The 22,106-nt window shown below is 51.5% G+C and overlaps 1 protein-coding gene across 3 annotated transcripts; it reads left to right on the forward strand.

The window, feature by feature from the left end:
• Nucleotides 1–12,275: 12,275 nt before the first annotated feature.
• LOC119095484 (uncharacterized) lies at nt 12,276–21,074 on the forward strand. Of its 3 annotated transcripts, none has more exons than XM_037218316.1 (5): nt 12,276–12,320; nt 12,692–12,802; nt 18,101–18,159; nt 19,420–20,174; nt 20,422–21,074. In XM_037218316.1, the coding sequence occupies exons 2-5, from the start codon at nt 12,744–12,746 to the stop codon at nt 20,665–20,667; spliced, it is 1,119 nt and encodes a 372-aa protein (XP_037074211.1). In that variant the 5' UTR covers nt 12,276–12,320; nt 12,692–12,743; the 3' UTR covers nt 20,668–21,074. The 3 variants fall into 3 exon arrangements, with proteins under 3 accessions (XP_037074211.1, XP_037074212.1, XP_037074213.1); XM_037218317.1 differs by having other exon boundaries at nt 12,307–12,324; XM_037218318.1 differs by lacking the exon at nt 12,276–12,320 and adding an exon at nt 12,364–12,384.
• Nucleotides 21,075–22,106: the final 1,032 nt, after the last annotated feature.

A 22,106-nucleotide genomic window follows, 5' to 3' on the forward strand; every position in this document is an offset into this window, starting at 1 on the left:
AACGTATTTCTCCCAAGGAAGTTTACTCTTCCGATGTTGGTTACTAGTGAGTGCAGTCACTATCTCCAGATTATTGCGGGCCCGCAGTGGGCTGCTAATTATTCCCACACGCACAGCTAACTCGAACAACTAAAATTACATATTTCATACACGTGGTTATCCGACGAAATGGCCCTGTTACATCGCTGAATAGTGTTTGTAAAAGTATTCAACACATTTTGCCTGACACAACGTCACGTGCAAGTACGCAACTTCAAAAACCATACAGGAACTTCATCTAGATTACTGAGTCAGTGACGGCGCTTGTTGCTGTTATGCAAGCTGGGCTGTGGGAATGTCGTGATTGCCGTTTCATGTTGGTGAGGAATCCGTTGGGTGACCATGATGATATTGCTGGGCAATGGGGGGGGGGGGGGGGGGGCAGTACTCCGAGTTACGCGGACGGCCAGCAAGAGGAACGTCGCCAAGAGTTAGGGTTGAAGCAAGTTTGAGTTGAATACGAAAAAAAATAATTAAAAATTATCTTGCCAAACGAGGCAAGCGATATTACGTGAAATAAAATGTGAATCTGCGCGTAGCATAGTGGCGGCCAGTATGGGGGATGCCGCCTAAAAGTCAACCGAGAAGAAACATCAGAATAAATGGAAAAAATTCGCGTGGCATAATGGTGGCCAGCATGTCAAGTGCGCCAAAGAGTAGAAGAAAAGAGTCAAGAATCTTCTCGCAAATCTTAAAAGGTGAGATACTGCACGTAACATAGTGGGGACCAATGTGAGGGATGCCGCCTTAAAGTAAGAGGAGAAAAAAATCAAGAATCTTATCGAGAATCTTAAAAAGTAGAATGCCACGCGTAACACTCCTACCTCCGAAGAGCTCCGCTCAGACTCCGCTCAGATTGGACGCAACTTCGCAGTGTGCTGCAGCACATCAAACAGCTTTGTTAACAATGGGTACTCCAACAGTGCCATCAACCATAAGGTCCGTAGCTTCATGTCACGATATGAGATAAAAAACTGGCGTCATCAAACATCAGCCAAATAAAATAAAATTGTCTATCAGAATCAAATGTTTGATAGTTATAAAGCAGACAAGCGTATCCTTGAAGAAAATAATATCTGACTATGTCAAGCCAGTTAACCAAACATCTGCAAACCAAACAAACGTCTGCTACGTCAAGCCAGTCAGCGACAATATAACGCTCACCACCTACTACAGAAACAGGAAGGTCGCTCAACTCATCATAAGAAATAATCTCAAGGCCAAATATGGCTCCCCCGAAGTGAACCAACGTAGTTTACCAGTTTCGTGTGACATAGGAGATCGCAAACTCATAAAGCAACCAAACTACGTTGGTGTGACCACCACCACACTTTAAAGGTGGTTGACGATGCACTTGGTTGACAGTGCTCCAAAAGAGCACACGAGAAAAGAACCCGACCGGAACATCACCCAAGACAACCTCACAAGACATCATAACTAGGAATCACACTCACCACGCACCTGCCAGGGGCTTCGCACCAAGCTGGACGATATAAACGGCCCCGTTGTGTAAGCAATGCCTGCTTCACGTTGTTGAACATGTTTTGACGATTTATATTTTGATCAGTGATTTTGTTTTCCTCGAAATTGTGTACGCGACGGGATAGTTGATTAACTGTGAATGTGGTCGCTGTATTGTTACGTTTTAATATTACACTCATATTACTTTTGCAATTGAACCAAATCAAATAAGCAATTTGTTTGAATAAGTTGTGAATGAAATGACCATGTAAGTTAACTTGAACATGAACAAACCAGGAGTTCCCAATGAGATCTACCACTTGAGTCGCCAGTAGTCAGGCGCATACCAAAAAAAAACCTGTCAGACATTTGTATTCTGACCTTTGAGAAGTGCATGGAAGATGTATTGTGCGGTTTCTGTTATCAATAAATTCGAAATGAGCGCCAGAAACTATTCCCATACAGCAAGCCCTAGAGTGATACAACAGATGGGCTTCAACCTTGGTCGGACCTTTAAAACTGACCTTAGGTCACTTGAATTCGCTTATTAAATTGTTGTGTTGCCTAAGAAAGCATCTCAGCGATGCATGGTCTCGTCTAACACTCCGTTGTTGCATCAGATTGAACGATTCCCTGGAAATTGACTCTGCAGAATTCATGGCCTGACTTTGGCGTGCCGGAGTTCAGCGACCGTACAAGGTACGTCTTAATTTTTTATGTCAAGCGATTAACCATACAATTGTCTTCTACTATGCAAAATTTGGCGCGGCTTGGGAAAAGTTTACTTAATAAATTAACTTTCTTGGGAAAACCTTCGGGGCGTTCAAGTTGCCCCCACCTGAGCGCGTGTTGAAGGGAATGCTTCTTATCTGAAAGTATTGAATCAATCATTAGATATGATGAAACAGGCTGACCTATATCCATTGGTATACTTTTAAGTAGAAAAGACGGTAATAGGCAGCAAATTTCTCCGTTTAGTAAATATTTTCCTCAATGCGTCATGGTTCGTTTATGTCATCGTACCTTGCACAACATTGATTGAGAGCCAATTGACGGTCGCTATATCTGGTAACCGCGCTTACGTATACAAGTTATAAACACCTCTACAATTATATTTTTGGCCTTGATCGCCATACGGCTCATAGAATGACAGGATTTTAATGCCGTTATTATGACGTCATGTATGCCAAGGTGACTTTGAAATACCCTCCCCGACATACCTTTCCCCACTTTCACGGGAGTGTGCTTCAGAGACAAGAGGGGCTTAGGTCTTAACACGCGCTCGGGTGGAGGTCAACCGGACCCTTCAAAGTTTTTTTTCCCAGAAGGGTTTCCCAACAGAGCTGCGTACCTCCGCCAAATTTTGCATATCTGTAGACAATTCAGTAGCGGATCGCTTGGTATCGAAATTTAAAATGTTGACCGCGCTTCGCACTTCTGGTAAATCGTTGACGAGAATAATGAACAGTAATGGTTCCAGCACCAATGCTTGGAGGTACGACTGGCGTCGTCGGTCCGGCCAGACTTTGAGCCTCAACTCGCACTCTGCTTCCGGTTGGAAGCAGACTAACATTGCCACTTTTCTACGACTTCAAAGGGCTGCGGGACGCTGCAGTCGACTTATTCTCCAGATCCAGCAGCTATGCCTCGAAAGCTCTACCAGCATTTGCAAACTGGAATAGCAAATGACCGAGTTGACATGATAAAAAAGAGAAGCCCTTTTCACTTTAGCTTTGATAGATATGGGTCTCATTTAGTACCACATCTTAACTGCACAAAAACGGCGGGATAACTAGGAACGAATCCTATCGTTTGTCGTCAGGTCTATAAAAAAGACTATGTTGTTCTGATGTGATGCTGCTCTGAGTGACGCAAAAGTTGCCTTCGATGTTACAGCGAGCACCCTATTGCAGCGCAACCCTGCCAGATGTTATCCACAAACGGTCCGCGGGCAGAACCAGGTCATGTGCCGCCCTCACACGGCCGAGGCCGTCTCTGGGGTGACGTGTCTGGTGACGAGGCGCCAGTCGGGGCTTTATCGGTCATGTGACACCCCTCACACGGCCGGGGCCGTCTCTGGGGTGACGTGTCTGGTGACGAGGCGCCAGTCGGGGCTTCATCGGTCATGTGTCACCCCTCACACGGCCGAGGCTGTCTCTGGGGTGACGTGTCTGGTGACGAGGCGTCAGTCGGGGCTTTATCGGTCATGTGCCACCCCTCACACGGCCGAGGCTGTCTCTGGGGTGACGTGTCTGGTGACGAGGCGCCAGTCGGGACTTCATCGGTCATGTGACACCTCTCACACGGCCGAGGCTGTCTCTGGGGTCACGTGTCTGGTGACGAGGCGCCGGTCGGGACTTCATCAGGTCATGTGACACCCCTCACACGGCCGAGGCTGTCTCTGGGGTCACGTGTCTGGTGACGAGGCGCCAGTCGGGGCTTTATTGGTCATGTGCCACCCTTCACACGGCCGAGGCTGTCTCTGGGGTGACGTGTCTGGTGACGAGGCGTCAGTCGGGGCTTTATCGGTCATGTGCCACCCCTCACACGGCCGAGGCCGTCTCTGGGGTGACGTGTCTGGTGACGAGGCGCCAGTCAAGCTTTATCGGTCATGTGCCACCCCTCACACGGCCGGGGCCGTCTCTGGGGTGACGTGTCTGGTGACGAGGCACCAGTCGGGGCTTTATCGGTCACGCGTCACCGGTCGGAACTACCCCTACCGTGGCGTTACATCCGGCTGAGCGTCGGTGTTTTGCAGCGGCGGCGAAAGTCAAGCAATAGCGGCAGCGGGTGTGGGTCTCACAGTGTATTCCATGCGTTGTGGTGTGTTATTTTCATTCTGAAATTGTCTGTTTAGCTCCACCATTCACTTTTCGAGCACACGGCGTGCACTTATTTTTGCGGTGCGGTAATTTCCACTTACATGTGACTAAGGAGATTCATATCAGGTCTAGTAATCAGACATCTCCTACCTCGAAAACGGTATCTGCTCCCAGTCATTTAAACTGTCATCGAAACAGCATTGTCCGGCATTGCGCATTGCGGCGCACAATATCCGTTCTATCCATGGCTGCTTGTTGACGACAGTCCCCTCAAAAGTACTTTAAGCGATATAATGCTGCATTTTAGCTGATGCTTTACAACATTACACTTCAGAACACAGAATGCAATGTGTCAGGATTGCTTTTTTTGTTTTGCTGCCTTGTGTGGTGACAACCCAGTATGAGGGACCATTAGACTATTTCCTTCATTTGTGATGGATACCATCATAAATGCAAGAGATCTCTGCTGTGCATGCATGCAAGCGTGCGTGCGTGCGTGCGTTCGTTCGTGCGTTCATGCGTTCATGTGTGTGTGTGCATGCATGCATGCATGCATAATTTGATCTCCATAAGAATATGCTGACCAAAGTTCAAACAAAACTTTTATTTCACCTCAGCGCACATCTAAGGCAATGGATGTTCCCTTCCGTATGGAGTCCGGGAATGACCATTTATGGTTATTTCTGTCCCATTAATGCCTTGAGACCAGAACTAAGTTTTTAGAAAGTTGGAGTACCAGGCGATCAGCTCTGCCGAATCCCCAGTTCAGTACTACGCTAGCATCGCTCGGGCCCAAACATTTCAGCATTATGTCATAGGCAACTTCCATTTTGACACATAACCACACAATGCACGGCTCCAGGCTGCCACGAACTTCAAGGAGGATTAAATCATGCATCGCTATGCCCTACACTATTTTTGATATTTTTTGCCGCTTCCCAGCCACCCATGTTTCTCCTTCAAATAAATGCAAACGTGGCGGTCATACAAAGGCGTGGTACTGTTTTGGTATCCAAACAGGCCACCCAAGAACAGAACCTTCAGCGCGAAACAGCTGAAGGATCAGCTGCAACTGTTCACTTGCTTTAACTTCATCAATCATCCATAGGCCATAACCAATGTCAAGGTGACTAGAACGCAACGAGTGAAAACATGATAGTAGGGAAAAACCGTGTCTTCCAGCACTAAGGTCTGTTTAACATTAATACACCATCGATTGTCACGATCAACTGCAATAGCTTGTATTTGTTTTCGATGACTGTGAATGTTGGAGAAGGAAAACCCCTATTTAGCCTTCTCATAAACAAAATTTTAAAAATCTGAAGAGTAAAAACACCGAGTTCCATGTTGCCGATGGCTAATTTGGTATCCTTTTTTCTTTCGTTAGCAGAGAATGTGACACCTTACACACCAGAGGTTGTGTCAGTATTAAGTGTATTTTTGACGACAATGAAATACATTTTTCGTTCAGTTTCATTGGCTCAAAAATAACTTAGCATCAACACAACCTATGGTGTAAGATGTAACATTTTCCACCAACGCAAGAAGAAGGCTACCAAATCAATGATCTTTCCGCAAAGCTTATGGTTGTTTCCAGGCCGCTAAATATTTTTCCTTACGAAATAACTCAGGATAACCCTGGGAGCTCTAGCTGACTGGGATTCACCAGTAAAGCTTCCAATTCAGAGTGAATAATGCCATTGAATGCGAGGCCATGCACCATACAGAAATGGTGCATTAGAGATTTTCGTTTTTCGACCTCTGAGAAAGCAAAAACTGCCACGTAGGGGCACTTTTGGAAACCAGAAAAAATGATGCAGCGGAATTCTTTGGATCGAAGTGATGTAAAACATGCCTGCATGTCGCAGTGCGCAGATGGCAGGGAGGGTGGGCGAGGAGAAAGTCTTTTGTTTCCTTGCAGTTAACCTCTGTGTGGCAAATATTTAAACTTCAGAAAGGTTACGGGATCAGCCCCAGCCACAAAACACCCTCAACTGTCTTTGCCGTTAGGCGCCAGTGGAGCAGGAAGAGAAGCACAGAGGACACTTGCAACCCTCCCTAGCTTCTGAGGGGCTCTTCGGGCAAATCAGGATCTACGAAAAAGAGCTGGAAAGACCAGTCGGATTTCGGATTTCATATTCAGGGGCCCGGCTCGCAGAGATCGGCACTCGGATACCAACCACAGGGCTCTGCGCGCTGATCATGGACTCCATGAATCGATAAAGGCCTATATGTCGGTCAGGCATCACGAATAACGCACAGCCGGCTTGGTGTTGGCGTGACCCTAAGGACCCATTCCCCAAGCAGGAGTTAGGCAGGAGTCAGTGATTTACATTGGTCGCGGTCTCAGCGTCAGTCAGAGACCCACAGCGCCTAGCAAGGGGATGTGTCGGCAAGGGGCCTCGAGTCGGCCAGAGGCAGGAGCCTATTGAGGCCAACGGTCAAAGGCCCGATTGGAGGGAGGGCACCCGGCCTGCGGGGACGGGCCCTCAGATGACAGAAAGATCTCGTTTTACGCCGATCGGGGACCACCTGAGTCGATTTAAGCCTATATGTCAGTCAGGCACCACCAGTACCGCACAGTCGGCTCCGTGTCGGCATGGACCTGACGGTCCGATTGCCCGAACCAGCTTCAGAGCCGGGGTCAGCAATTCACATCGGTTGGGCCCCTTTATCCGCAAGGGGCCCACGGTGCCCAACAGAAGGTTCTGCGCTGATAAGGGGCCCCGAACCGGGCAGGGGCAGTGTTCAATGAGGCCCGAAGGGGGGCCCGGACGGCCCACCAAAACTGGCGGTCAAGGGCTCAGTTGGAGGGCATAAGGCCCGAAGAACTGGCTGTAGATTACATTAAGAATCGCCGCTCGTAGGGTCGCGGCCTGAAACATCCGTCAGAGGTTCCCTTGTAACGTTTGAGGGCCCCTTGACACAATCCGGGTGTCTCGGTTAGCCAGAGACCACGAACACTGAACAATTGGCTCCTTGTTAATTTGACCGCTGGGGGCTCATTTCCCAAACAGGAGCAAGGCCGAGGGCCACGGTTTGCTTTGGTCTGGGTCCCTGTGCCCAGCAGAGGGCCATGAAAGCTTTTTATCCTCTTGATTGGATGCCACGGCTCGAATGACTGGTCGTAGGTAACATCACGGATGCCCTTCCATCAGTAACACCGTGACCTCAAATGTCGGCTAGATAACTTCTCATATCGATTGGGAACCCCTGGGACAGTGCGAACCTCTATTTGGGCCAGAGGCCACCAACACCGAACAGTCGGCTACATGTCGGTCTGAGCCCTGCAGTGCCACTTCCCAAGGACGAGCAAGACTGAGTTCGCGATTTGCATTTGTTGGGCTCACTGAAACCAGGAGTGCCGGTCAGGTGCCTGCAGTGCATAGCGGGGAATTCTATGTCAGCAAGTTATCTGAGTCGCCATGAGCCGTGCTTTCGGAAGTCCGAAGGGGGGCTCGAAGGGCCCCTTGGGGCCAAAGATCAATGGCCCGATTGAAATCGAGCCCGGCCCTGAAACCGTAGTGCCGTGACCTGAAATATCAGTTCGAGGACTTCTATTAGGGCCTTCTTACTGGAGTTCTCTGTCCCTATTACATATGGCCTAATCACGGAGCCAAATAGTCGGCTCCATGTCCGTCCGAGCCATGGACCTAGCCTAGGGAGCCAATTCCCAAGCGGGAACGAGACCGGGGCCCACGATTTCCAATGTTCGGGATCCCTGACAAAAAGAAGGGCTCCTGTATCTATCAAGGGCAACAGTGCCGAACAAGGGTCCTGTGTCGGCAAGCGGCCCGGAATCGGCCAGGAGCGGTGTTTAAGGGAGCCTGAAGAGGGCCCGAAGGGCCTCTTAAGACCAAAGATTAAGGTCCCGACTGGAAGATTTAAGGGCTCGACGTGTTGGCTTTGGGACACATTAAGGACACACGCTCGTAGGCTGTGATCTCAAAGGTCAGTTAAAAGATCTCTTGTACTGATTGGAGACCCCTCAGACGGAGCGTTCCTCTGTTTTAGCCAGAGATCATAATCAACAAACAGTCGATTCCGAGTCGGTGTTAGTTTTTGGGGCCTATTTCCGAAGCAGGAACAAGGCGGGGCCCATGATTTGCGTCGGTCCGGGCCACTGCAAAAGTGGGAGGTTCCTGTACCGGTCAGGGGCCCAGTGCGTTACAGGGTATTGGCACGATCATGGGCCTCGAGTCGGCCATGGGAACATTTGCTCACAGGAACGGGGATGGCAACTCGAATGACAGAGGACCTCTTGCGTTGGTCGGGGCCCTCTGACAATGAAGGAAGACATGCGAACTTGTGTTGAATGTTTACATTAAGAAGGGTCCTGTGCCACTCAAGACCCCCAGTACCGAACGGTGGGTCCCCCAGCACAGTTCCAGCATGGGCCCGTTAGGCTGAACTTAAGTCTGTGGTGCAGTTATTGGACCACCTGCAGTGATCAGAAATGCTGCGTTAATGATTATTTATACGTGGGTCCGGGGCAACTGTGCGGTCAGAAGGCCTCCCGCATCAGAGAGGTGGACCAATGTGATATGATGTACCCTCTAAGGCCCTCTAGATCGACAGGGGATCTCACCCTCTGGTGCCAGGATAGCAGCCGGAAGACACCCGCCGGTGGAACGGAATGGCCCTTCAGCCCTTGACTGGAAACAACATATATGTGTTCCGTACTGTTCTACGCAAGGGGATCCGTACCCGGAAAAAATTCAGGGTCTCAGTGTTCAATATAGTGGATCAAAATTACCTAAAAAACGAGCAAGGCAATCTCATGTCTGCTGAGAAAGATATAATGATAACTGACATCATTCAAACCCAATTCGTACAATTCAAAGATTAAACTGGGCGTATCATTTTCCAGCTTTGAGATTGTCCTCTGGGCAGATTAACGGCTTCAGCGGCACCAGAAATAGAGATTCTTCCCTTTACTCTCCAGTTCCACCACCAAATTTCAGCACCACTTCCCGGCGCTTTGAATACCAATCCGCGCTTACCATTAACCTAAAATGGCGCCAGTCAAGCACATGCCCGAACTACCGCCTACGTCTACCATTTGACGTCCTAAAGCGTTCAGAGGTACTTCTTCCAGATGCGTTATCATTTTTCTGCACCCGTTGGCTACGGGCCACGAGCGGACGCTGCGCGACCTGCGGAGACTGCAGCTCCTGGCGTCGAGCCTCTCATTTATTAAAGTTTGCAAGCAAGCATGTTTAAAACTACGTTGCATGATTTGTCCAACTGATCGATTCTGACTGAATGACTCGACATTTCCAGCCAAACGTGGCTTGTCCACGTTAGTAACTATTGCTGCCACATTGCGATCTACAATCTACATTCGTGCGGTCCCTAACATTTCTGTAGAGCCCATCTAAGAATTGTGACGAAGCATTTTAGTTCTATCGACTTAGAGTCTTCTGAACCATTTAAATGGAGAGCTCTGGTGATAAACTCTATGCAATCGTTTAACGCATGATGTCTTCACTTTACTGTCTATAAGATTCAAGCAGAATTTATCAGAGGATAACAGCAGCACCTGGCTTCAATTCCAGTAAAAGAAGGACAAAATGAAAAAATAGCAAAGAAAAACATACCCTCATTAACCAAAAGGACATATCCAACTATTTTGGGCGGCAACCCTTTCTCAATGTGGTGTTTATGGAGCTGGATCAGCTCGCGTATTGTCTGGTTCGTTGCGAACGATTAAAACGCGCGGTAAAGGTCGGTTGGGAAGTTGTTTATTATTCCAAGGTCAACACGGGCTCATTTCATATGGTAGCCCGGGAGGGTATGATTACAGGGGAATGTGAACTATTTTCATTGCAACAGTACATAGACACTACATGCCTCCCCTTCTTCAGATGATTGCCTGCGCACAGTCCTTCGTCCACACGGGCTGGCGCCGCGCGCAGTGACGCATGGTCGGAGGACACACTAGCGCCGGGGACGAGGTCGTGGCGTGGGAGGACGCAACAGCGGCGCGGAGAGTAGGGGTGTGGCGCCGCATGGACTCGAGGATGTCATCCATCGCCTGTTCTTCGTCCTCTTCTTCGGAGCGATCAGCGTCCTGTCCATGAAGGTGCGGGCACTCTTTAAATGCCGACGCGTTTCTCGTCACCTGGTGACATCCACGTGATGCGGTGACCATGGTGCCTTGGATTCCGGTCACCTCGTACGGCGCTGGGCAGAACCGAGGTGTCAGCTTTCCCTTCTTGAATTCGGGGATCAGAACTTGGTCTCCGATTTGAAGATTCGTTGTCTTGGCTCCACGGTCAGCTTGTTCTTTCATCTTATTCTTCGCGGCTGTGTCCGTCTCGCGGAGTTTTCCATCATCCGGATGTGCCGTCATCGGAGACGGCAGCATGGTCTTCACTGCGCGACCGTGCAGTGAAGTCGGGCTTAGTCGGGCTCTTCTGAGAAGAAGTGTGCGGTCTTGATCGGTAGTTTCGTGGAAAGTTGTTCATTTCCTGCTTGGTCGGGCGTTGCTCGACGACAACAGCTTTCACAGCTTTTGATAGTGTTCTCATGAAACGTTCTGCTTCTCCGTTAGCTCTTGGCCACAACGGTGTGATCTTGAAGTGCTTGAAGCCGATTGTGAGCTGAGCGAATTCATGTCCATTGAACGGAGGTCCGTTGTCTGTTCTCATGACATCGGGAATCCCGAACATCGGGAAGATGTCGTCCAGGATGGGGATGATGGCACGAGCAGACGTTGGTTTTGTTGCACAACCGGGAATCTCGAGTAGTCGTCGATTACAGCAAGGAGATATTCGCCCGATGGGACGGGTGCACAGAAGTCAGCAGACAGCTCCTCCCATGGTCCAGTTGGGAGCGGCGACATCCGAAGAGGTTTCTTCTGCCTAACTGGTTCGGTGACTTGGCATGCAGTGCAGGTCTTGATGGTGGCTTCCACTCGTGTATGGATGCGTGGGAACCACACTTTCTCTCTCAGGAATTTCTTCGCGATGCCTTGGTGTCCTTGATGGGCCAGGGCGACGGCCTTGCTTTGCAGCGCAGCGGGGATGACCAGCCAGTTTCCACGAGGGATGATGGTGTTGTCTTCCAAGACAGTCAGATCTCCATGGATGGCTGCGAAGCATCTCAGGGCGTCCTAGTCGACGTCGTCTTGACCGGCTTCTTGAGGTCTCTGAGTGACGGTGTGCCACTGGTTCGACTTCACCAGCTCGAGGACCTTCTGAAGAGCTCCATCTCTTGTAGTGTAGGTCTGGATCTCTTCGAGAGTCATGGTTTTTGGTACAGCAGAAGTCAAGACGAAGGCTGGGATGTCCTTCCCAGGTCGGTAGACGATTTCGACATCGTACGGTTGCAGGCGCAGACCCCAGCGCTCGACCCTTGCTGGAGGCTTCGACGCGGTTGCTCCAGGTGTACAATATAGGGGAATGTGAATGATTTTCATTGCAACAATACATAGACACTACACTCAACTCTGTGTACCCCCCCCCCCCCCCCCCGACACCTTGCCAAGGTTCTGGCTGTGCCCCCGCTAGGCAATCACCTAACCATTTGCTCAGGGGCTCCGCGTTCATCGGCCACCTCTCCATTGGCAGCAAGGCGGTACAGCGTGGGCTAGATAGCCTTGAGCGTGGGTACCTAGTTCGTGGCACCTGGCACATCAATATCTCATTCAACCTGGGGAATATATGTCGGCATTTAGAGCTGGAGCAAGGTAGAAGGAGAAGAATCCATGCACAACCCGACAATCATTCCAGCTATTATCTTCTCAAATTGGCCATCAAAGCTAAGATCCCAGTTCCACATCTCGTCCCGTTCGCCTAAGCCTCGTCAAGGCCAGGTAGATTGTTAAAAAACGCAAGATACCACCAAATATCCGCAGACATCCTAGGCTAAAAGTCTCTAGTAATCTGGAAAAAAATTTCGCTGCCGCGAAAAAAGAGGTCACTTGTTTTCATCCTCGCCACTATTCGGCGGGGGTTGAGGGGGGTGTTGCGCCCGTGGGTGCGAGGCGTGACGGTAGGTGAATACGTCAGTTTGAAGTCACACATAAGGCACGGACCTAATTTTGGTTGTAAAAGAAGTGAGCACACGTATTTTGCATATTGGCGCACAGAATACCTGGTTAACTACTAGGGGGTGCTCACCTGGGAATTAAAGCAGCTATACATAAGCTTATGTGGGCAACGGATAGCTTCCTGCCCCGCCATGGTCAGAGGTGCCCCCACCTGCACCGGAATGCCCTTGACAGAAAGACAATCATGCTGGTCCCCTTGCCATGTGCATGCTTTTGTTATCCACTGCAGGCAATTTTTTCCTGCTTTAAGCCCATATTTATGATAGCATCATAACTCTGTACTCGGGTGCCTAATGGTTGTGATTCATTCCAGGACATCCTCTGCACCTGCAGTTCTATTGATAGCAAGGTCTCAGACATTGTAAATGAGTGACATGATGGAGAGGTCAAAATGCCCAAGCATCAGATTTTTCTTTAACAAACAGTAAGTACAACTGCCAAGAAGTACAGTTCTTCACATCCTTAAAGCATATAGCAATCACTTCTCACATCAGTATGGCCTGCTCAATGTGAGCAATTGCTGCTGTGGCTGTTTCAGGCTTAGCGGAACAGTAGGAAATAGGTCCTGTATGATAGAACACTGCTTGTCATTCCTGGAAATTGAGATGGACACCTGAATGTTAGAGAAAAATATTCAAAGTTATTGTAGTATCAGTGCCTAACATTCCTGCAGTGATACCAGGTTCTAGAGTGTGTTATGTCCTGAGGGCTCTCACTATGGAGTATATATAGTTATATTTATAGTTATATTATATGTACATACAAATATATATATATATATATATATATATATATATATATATATGTACACAAATATTTCTGGTCATTTACACATGAAGACATGCATTACTTCTTTCAGGCATAGCTAAAGGTTTCCTGAATATGTTGCAAACACTTAGTCAATATAAGCACAAAATGTGTAGCCCCAATGATCAGGCTTATGTGATGCTAGTGACTTTTCCCACATATCTATAACACTTTATCAAACACAAGTGCTCATGTCTGGGGGACAGGCAAATGACAAAGATGTACTAGATATCTGTAGGCTTTTTTGTTGTCTGACAGGGAAGGCTAGATCTGGCTGGCAGACATTGATTCCAGTGTACTGGTCTGTCAGGTTAATTTTTTTCTTCTCATTTTGGGTGCCTAGCTGGTGTGTATTCTGTGTTCTCAGTATAAAGCCTCATCATTTCTATGTGAACATATATCCTGGAGTGGACTGTAGCCTTCATAACATTCTTTCAGTTTCACAATGAACACATTATATTTTGTATGAACCAAACATTTGGGTTGTGTCTCTGCTGTCCAAATTCATTTGCTTGAAATGTTGCATGGTGTTGTTCGTCACAGTTCCTTGATCTGACATCATGTTATATGAACAAGCACTCATGCCCAAACAAAAAATAGATAAATTCTTTGTCGTGTGAGAACCTCAGAGGGTCCGTTGTCTAGGTGATGGAAAATTAATCAACCTCCATAGGTTTGTCAATTTTTGTATAGCATAAACAAATAAGCTCACTTGGATATGTATAAAGGTAAACCCTTTATTATTAAATGTACAGCACATCTCTGGTTTTAATTGGAGCATCATACACTTCCACCTACTCCATCTGATCCTATCACCGAGCGAGTCGAGCCATCAGATCCTGAGTCACCAGGCCTTCCGCCGACCGCGCCGAGACATCTGGCGACGCCCCAGCACTGCCACGACACCGGTGCACCTTCCAACCCGAGTGGCGGCGCCGTCACCCCCGGCTGGAGCACAACTCACATTCGAAGGGCGTCTTCTGCCAAAGATGCGTGGCACCCAAGAGCTATGGGCCTCAGGGCAGCGTCACAAAGCGTGACGCTGTCCTCCCAGCCCGAGGATTTAGTGCGTGGAAGCGGGCGCTGAAGCGCTCTCGAACCCACAAAGCCAGCGCCTGCCACCAACTGGCCGTACAAAGCCTGACTACGGCTAGCGGACCAAGCGGCGTGGTAGCGCTCGCCGGCGCCGGCAAGGAGAGGAGCAGGGGGAGGCGCGGCACACTCCGCGGCAGATATTCGACGCCATCGTTCCGCTCAAAGCAGGGCCTGGCCCTCTGCCGCCGGGACGAGGAGGCCGGAAACGTCATCTGGTTTTTGACGACCGTGGCCCAGCGCGATCCCGTGCTGGGGCGCCGGGTCGCCTGGCGCAGAGCGGGCCGGATGTGCTTTCCCAGTCTGGAGGCGCTGGTGGAGCTGTAGAGGCAGCTGGCGACTGCCGTGATTAGGAGGGTGGTAGACGATGCGGGCGCGGCTGGAACCTTGGTCACCGTGGTGGACGAGACGGCAGGCGTGACAGGACGCGAGCACGTGGCCATCGGCCTGCGCTTTGTCACAGGCGGTTGACGTCAGGGAGACGTTCATTGGACTTTCTTAGGCTACCCATTCACTCCCGAGGCACTCTTCCGTGTCATCCAGGATACCCTCGCTGGCCTCCAGCTCCCGTTGGACGGAATTAGTGGCCAGTGCTGCTCTAGCGGCGCGATGCCAACACTATGACGAGCGAGTCACCGCCAGGTGGCTCGAACATGCGTAGTTACGAAGGCCACATATATGTGGTTTTCTGTGTGGTATTCTGTAATAATTGTATGTGTTTAAAGTTTGTTCTCACGTTGTATACGGTGGGCAGTGTTGATGGTGTTAATGTCGACCATCGCTCTCTGGTGTTTACCAATCGGCTGAGGTCCGGGAGGCGAACAGACATAGGAAGGACGTCATCACTGTCCTTTGAAATTGTGTGGAGAGCCGCTTACACATCCGACCCTCTTACCCTCTATCTTGCTTCATCCCGTATCCTCGCGGCACCCCACTTGTTCGGGGCAGGCTGCATGCGTCAGGCACGAGTGGGCCGAGAGCCTCGTTGGAAGGGGAACCGCGACCGGGTACCCGGCGCGCATGCGCGTGCTAAAGCTCGACGGTTGACATCATCCTCCCCTCCCAGGCGCATACAAGTCTGCCCCAATGTTAACCATTTCCCTTTTTCCCCATAGCCCTGAAATGATCATTTGTGGTCGAAGGAGCTCTAATTCAAAAGAAGGAAAAAACTAAGAGCACAATATACCGTGCTACTTAACGACGAAGTGTTTCTCGTTCCTGGTGACCCGTCCCTCTCCGGACGCGTTCCCCTGTTAGTACGGGCCGGCATCACCTTGGTGCCAATGCCAATGGATACCGATGTTTCACACCGGACCAGCACAACCGCCGCAGCAGTGCTGCTCCCGGCCACTCGGCCGCAACCAGCCGGCTGACAGCACAGGCCCTGAGGTGGAGGAACTCACGCTGTGTTCGCTCACTGCACGGCCCACAGCCTGAGCCTGGTCTGCCAGGAGGTGCTGAGTGGCGTGCGCGAGACTCACGACGCCATCCAGGAGCTTGGCCGTTCTTTTTCCGCGAGTCGTCGAGGAGAATGGTGGCGCTGGAGCACGCCGGGGCCCAGACGTCTCTGCATCCCTTGCACCCCACTCGATGGACCTGCAGCGAGGCGCGCCTGACCTCCGTGGTCAAGGGCTTCGAGCCTCTGGTGACCAGCGTGGGAGAACTCGCGGATGATGCTAAGGTGCGTCCGAGGGTCGCAGCTTCTGCTAGCGGCTTTGGCAGAACCCTCTGAGAGTTTGGGCTTTTCTTCAGCTTGCGCGTGACGTTGTTCGTGCTTCAAGTGACGACACCCGCCATGCGCACTATACTGGGACAGGTGCAGTCGGTGTCTGCCAACCTGAGGGTCGTGCGCTCTTGGATGTCATCCTGTCCCAGAGTGACCGTTTCGAAACGCCTTTGGGAGGAGCGGACGTCCGCCTTTGGGCGGAGAGAACGCCTAGGAGTGGACTTATGGACTTACGTGCGTGGGCTTACTTAGTGGACTTACGACGCCCGATGCGACCGCCTCGGCGTTTGGACGAGGACGCCGAGCCGCACCAGCCTGCCTGTCCCAAAGACCGCCACCGCCAGGTGCACGGCGAAGCCGTCGGCTGTCTGGCCGGCTTTGGCGGTGGGTTCGGCTCAGATGAGCCCTTCCTGATCACGGCCGAGAGAGCACTCCTCACGGCGGAAGAGAACGCCTTGGTGGCAACCGCCATCTTCTGTAGCCTCCACCTGGAGCGACTTGGCCTCCACCGCCAGATGTTGGCGCATGTGGCGTCAGGCCAGAGAAAAACACCACTGACCTCGCCCCGCTCGACACCCTTGACGACGTGGTGGCCCTGCTGGGTGACGAGGGCCTGCGGCAGGAGCTGGCTCGCTACTGCAGGAGCAGGAGCAGGAGCAGGAGCCGCTGCCTCGCTACTGCGTTTGATTCTGGCCTCTCCAGCAATATCGTGCAGGGCAGGGCGGGCTTTCGGTCTTCTTCGTCGTCTGAGGGGATGGCTGCGCTCCACCCTATGCCAGGAGCGGCTAAATCACACCGCGGTGCTGGCCACATACCCAGATATAGTAGACGCCCTGGATCTGCAGGTGGAACCAAAGCAGTTTGCCTCGGCGTCAAGTCAGCTGTGCAGCACTTTCGGCCGCTGGTGGATCATGAAGTGCCAGTACCTACCGCCGCCGTCCAGTGCCTAGCGGTCTATGCTGTTTTCCAGCGTTACACCGCCGCCACGACCACTGCCCAGCTTTGTGCTGCTACCGCCGCTGCTGTCTGCTACTGTTAAAGGGAGTGTTCCACATTTGTTGTTAGAAGGAGTGTTCCACGTTTGTGTGAAGTTTTGAACTGAAATAGGCGTCTTGAAAATCATTTGGAGGGCCTAAATCCCACTAGTTTCTGAGCTATACGTTCGCGAAGACGTGCAGACTATTTCGGGGGAAGTAACTCAAGGTCACGGAGGCATCCATTCCACCATATTAACGCCTTTCAAGTCCTGCCATTGCATTCGTCACGCGGCGATCAAGGGCAAGAAAATGTGATTGTTGAGTCGCGCATATCTGGCGTTCGTGAGCACAATTTCCGGGCAAGCGGTCGTGAATAGGCTCTCAACCTATGTGGTGTTTTTTACGATGACGTAATCAAACCATGACATATTTAGCGTATCCAACCATTAAGGCAGGTCGTCACACTAACTGACCCCTGCAGCCATCCGCAACCGGGCCGATGACACGCACTTTGTGAGTTCTGCTGTTCTGGTGTTTCGCCTCCAGCTGGTACGCACGGTACGTCCAGAACCACTCCTGTATTTGATCGTTTGATCCTGTATTTGATCGTCACAGCGCTCCACACAGTTCGTCGCCGCGCCGGCGGCTGTCCGAGTCTTTCCTTTGTTACTGCCCCCTCTCCTGGCCCGCGCGGCTGCGTCCCTCGCACGGGGCAAGGGGAGGGGAACGTGAGCGCTTCAAAGCGGCGCTCGCCAAAGTGAGCAAACACTCACTGGCCAGCACATGGGCGTTCTCTGACGCCTTTCACATTAGCCAGCTCCCGCCTACTATCCCGCCCGCACGCTCAACACCAGCGCGCTGGCCGCGGCCCCCGGCAGCCTGTCGCGGCCGCGGTGGCCGAGCGGCTGAGAGGGTCCTGCACTGCGGCCGCTGTAACACTTAACGTTAGAGCTGCATCTGCCGTCACGCTGTACCACTAGTGTTCTGCAGGTACTCTTTTGGATGGGCATGCATGCAATGGATGATGACACATGCAGTCGATCAAAGATGCCTGAGTGAGGAGGGAAAGCGCCGACGAAACCGTATCGGCATCGGAGTAATGGCTTAACCCCGCCTTCAGATCGATTCCCGTGGCAGCCGTTATCATCATTGTTATCACGCACATGACGCATCGATCAGGTGAGATAATCGTTCGACAGGAAAGTACTGAGGAGTATGTTTCGAAAATGTCAGCAGAGACTATTATTGGCGGATTGATTGGCGGATTGGCACATTAATTTTAATTGACAAGTGTGCACATGAACGTGCAGCAACGCAAAATGGCCGTTTCTAATGAATATATATATATATATATATATATATATATATGTATATATATGTACATATATGTATATATTATATATTATATATATATATATATAATGTATATTTAAAGTATCGCCAAAACAGGACCGCCCAGATTTAATGTAAAGCTACTGGCCGTCGGCAAGGGGTCAGGTTATTACTCAACTACACTTTCTTACATTTTTGCACATTTTACACACATTACACATTGCACATCCAACTTTCAGATATGTGCAACTTTTCAGATATTCCCACTTTCAGATATGTGCAACCCGACTTCGACGCAACCTGTGCCGTGCCTTGTTTCCTTCTCTGCTCCCCCCCCCCCCCCCCCCTCCTCTGTGGACGCTTGCTGCTGAGGGTGTTGAAAGGACTTCAAGGTTGGGGTAACCCCATGGGTGCTCGAACGGGATGGGATGGGTTGGGTACGGATTTGGGGACAATTTTGGTAATGGGTACAGTTAAGGTACAGGCACGATGAGTAAGACGTTTACGAAATGTGAGTGTGAGTTAACTACTTCAAGACATACTGCGCAATGCCACAGGCGCGTTTCTGTGAGACATAAGTAGCCTCATTCACCCTACTTTTGCCGTTACGAACCGAACAGGGTAAATCTGGAATTCGCTTTCCCAAAACTTTTCCATAATCTACAACCAAAGTGTTACAAAAAATGGACTTAGTTGGGTAGTGGCCTGATAAAGAACAATACCGTGTGAGTGTAACTGATAAAGCAGGGGGTTGATAGTGGGTGGATTGGGTAAATGAATCATTTCCTGTATATGATGAGGCAGCGGGTTGGTAACGGGTGGATTTGGCAAATACATAATTTCCGGTACAATTTCCTGTCTGTGCTGTCACATGATCCTGATTTTCACGAATATGAAGTTTTCAGACACTAAGCATTTTCTTTCCGTGCATTGCATTGCATTACACTGCTTAAAGAGGACTCTTGTAATGACTCGAGCGGTCCATCAGGCGATGCCTGTAAAACGGGTTTCCGGGCGCGCCTGAGGCTCTCGGAGGAAAGACGAAGCGCGGTAAGGTGCTTCGTTGCTGCCACTTTGACACCAACCACCGTATCTCTGTGTGCCCAGGCGACGTAGCTGCGTCCAGCGACGACCGGTGCAGCAGCGTCTTCAGCATCTCCGAGGCACGACGGGCCTGGGAGTCGGAGGCCGCCTCGCTGGCCAGTTGCGGCGACGAGGTGCTGACGGCGAGTCAGGTGACCACCTGCCTGCGGCGGCTGTACGCGCGGCGGCAGCGCCCGGTCCGCATCGTACTGATCGGTGACTCCCGCAGCCGCATCCTCTTTGAGGAGCTGCTGAAGAAGAGAGGCCTCCGCTGGAAGGGCAAGCTTCTGGAGGACCTCAAGAGGAAGCGGAACTCAAGCCAGGTCGTTCATGGGATGCCCGAACACTGCACCATCGGCATCGAGATCTTCAGAGGCATGAGGCGCGCCAGGTTTGCGTGTGACTCTGAGGACCCAGGTGGACAGCTCGAATGGACATTCTACTGGAGTCCGCGGGTAGCTGACCAGCACCGGGAGGTATTCGCCGGATTGACGGCGGAGTGCCAGATCGGCCGCGAGTGCCCCGACCTGGTGGTCATGACGGCCGGCCTGTGGTACGCCAAGCCACCCGGGCACATGGGCGATCCGCTGCGGGAGCGGGTCATGAAGTTTCGGATGGAGTGGTTGGAGCTGATGCCCACCTTGCAGACATTGGCAGCTCACACCCAGATCGTGTACAAGCTGGACGGGCCGGAGTTTCTGGAGGGTAGAGGAAGAAGATCTAAGATTGGCCCTGTCATTTTGGCTTTAAATGCACTGGGTCTTGAATTTCTAAGTCAGGTGAGCTGACCAAAACGGCGGTATGAATGCTTTAGACGCGTTGTGAGTGTACATATACCCGTTTCATTCAGCGAGCAATGCAAACACCAAGCGGCGCGCTTAAACATCAGTTCTCATCACAAAATGCCGTTGGTGTAGTATCTAGTCTCAATATCCATACACGCCATTTCGCTCACTTGGTCGCCATGGCCGGGTCGAAACCCGTCGTGCTTACAGGTCACCGTGCCGGCTGACGGCTCGTTTACAGGTGCGGGGCGTTCGGCCGTGGACGTCCTCGCTGGCCGACACGCTGCGCGTGCAGCACTCGGTGTGCCTGCCGCTGGCCGCCAACCACACCGCGATGCCGGCGCCACTGAAGATGGAGTGCCTGGACGAGAACCATGCGGGGCCGACGGTGCGGGCGGCGGCTGTCGGCACGCTGATGAACTTCGTCTGTGGCAGCACCTACCCGCGGCCGCCTGCCCACTGTTGCTCCTCGGCACCCCGCGCATGACCGTTTGGTTGTCTAGTTGTTTGGTTGGTGGCTTGGTGGTTTGGTTGTTTGGTTGTTTGGTTGTTTGGATCAGAGCCCTTTCGACCAGAAATGACCGCTTCAGGGCGATGGGGTGAAGGAGAATGGATTATGGCGAGGCAGAACTACATGCGCCTGAGGTCAACCGCTGAGCCTTAGCCGCGCGGGGACCCCTCTGCGGGGTGTGCGCTGGACGCCCGGTCGGGGTCCCCATCCAGGGGGCGTCTCGGCGCATTCGTGACTGACACATGCAGCCTGTGCCGGACACGTGAGGCGTCGCGAGGATTTAGGATGAAAATACGAAGGAGGATAAGAGGGTCGAATGTGCCCGACGGCTCCGCGGCGGCGCGGCGTCCGTGTCAGCTGAGGTCAACGCTGACGTGACGGGAAGTGGCGCCTTTGGGCAAACATCGGGGGGTGTGGGGGGGGGGGAGGGGCTCTGCCTTGTCATGGTCTCATAGCCTGGTCCGGCTATCTGTGTTGCGTTGATAAAGTTGTTGATTCATGTAGACGTGCGGCCAGAGTTGTCCTGCTCAGACGATAACCGGGCAGGGCGAGGCAATCGCAGTGGCGTTTCACGTTAGCGTGGAGGGCCCCGGCACGTAGAGGGATGTGCGCGCGCATGGCCGACACTCGCGCTGTGAATTTCAGGTTAATAAGCATTGAGGATGCTCTGCAAAATACAGTCATATATATATATATATATATATATATATATATATATATATATATATATTATGCATATTATTATTCTTATATATAATCTTCTAGCAGCGCTACTTTATTCCATTACATTCTGTCAATCCTGCAAGCCACGTCTCCTGCGTCGCCCTTGGCCGTGTGCCCTGGAGGACCACCAGCCGTGCTCAGCCCACTACCATATCCCCCGAGTCATCCGTGGCCGTGTGCCCTGGAGCGCCACCAGCCGTGCCCAGCGCACTGCCATATCCCCCGAGTCATCCGTGGCCGTGTGTTCTGGAGCACCACCAACCATGCTCAGCCCGCTGCCATATCCCCCGAGTCATCCGTGGTCGTGTGCTCTGGAGCATCACCGGCCGTGCTTGGAGCCGGTCACCTAAAATCACGACGTCATGACGCAGGGCGGACTGCGCCTAGCATTGCGGCACGCTACAGTCATTCAGCCATTCTGCTTACCAAGTTTGTAAAAAGAAGTAAAACGCTCCGGGGGGAATTCATATAAGCAGCATGCGTTCCAACGCGGAATGAGCAACAAAGCCGCGGACCCGCCGAACTCCATCGTGATAGCAGCCCTTGCAACCGTCGGGCGGGTATCCAACACCTGAAACAGTGCGGGAGGCGAGAAACGTGATCCACCGGTAGCGAGTAGGGACGAGGCTGGTGATCCACCGGTAGCGAGTAGGGACGAGGCTGGTGATCCACCGGTAGCGAGTAGGGGCGAG

Source organism: Pollicipes pollicipes, unplaced genomic scaffold (assembly GCF_011947565.3).
Source record: "Pollicipes pollicipes isolate AB1234 unplaced genomic scaffold, Ppol_2.1 Scaffold_4219;HRSCAF=4965_pilon_pilon_pilon, whole genome shotgun sequence".
NCBI lineage: Eukaryota > Metazoa > Arthropoda > Thecostraca > Pollicipedomorpha > Pollicipedidae > Pollicipes > Pollicipes pollicipes.

Excerpts from the sequence above, each read along its gene's own strand:
- LOC119095484 (XM_037218316.1), top strand. The coding sequence starts at position 12,744 with ATGAGTGACATGATGGAGAGGTCAAAATGCCCAAGCATCAGATTTTTC. Across the intron at positions 12,803-18,100 it reads AGATTTTTCTTTAACAAACA|ATCGATTCCCGTGGCAGCCG; the intron begins GTAAGTACAACT and ends CCCCGCCTTCAG. Across the intron at positions 20,175-20,421 it reads GTCTTGAATTTCTAAGTCAG|GTGCGGGGCGTTCGGCCGTG; the intron begins GTGAGCTGACCA and ends GCTCGTTTACAG.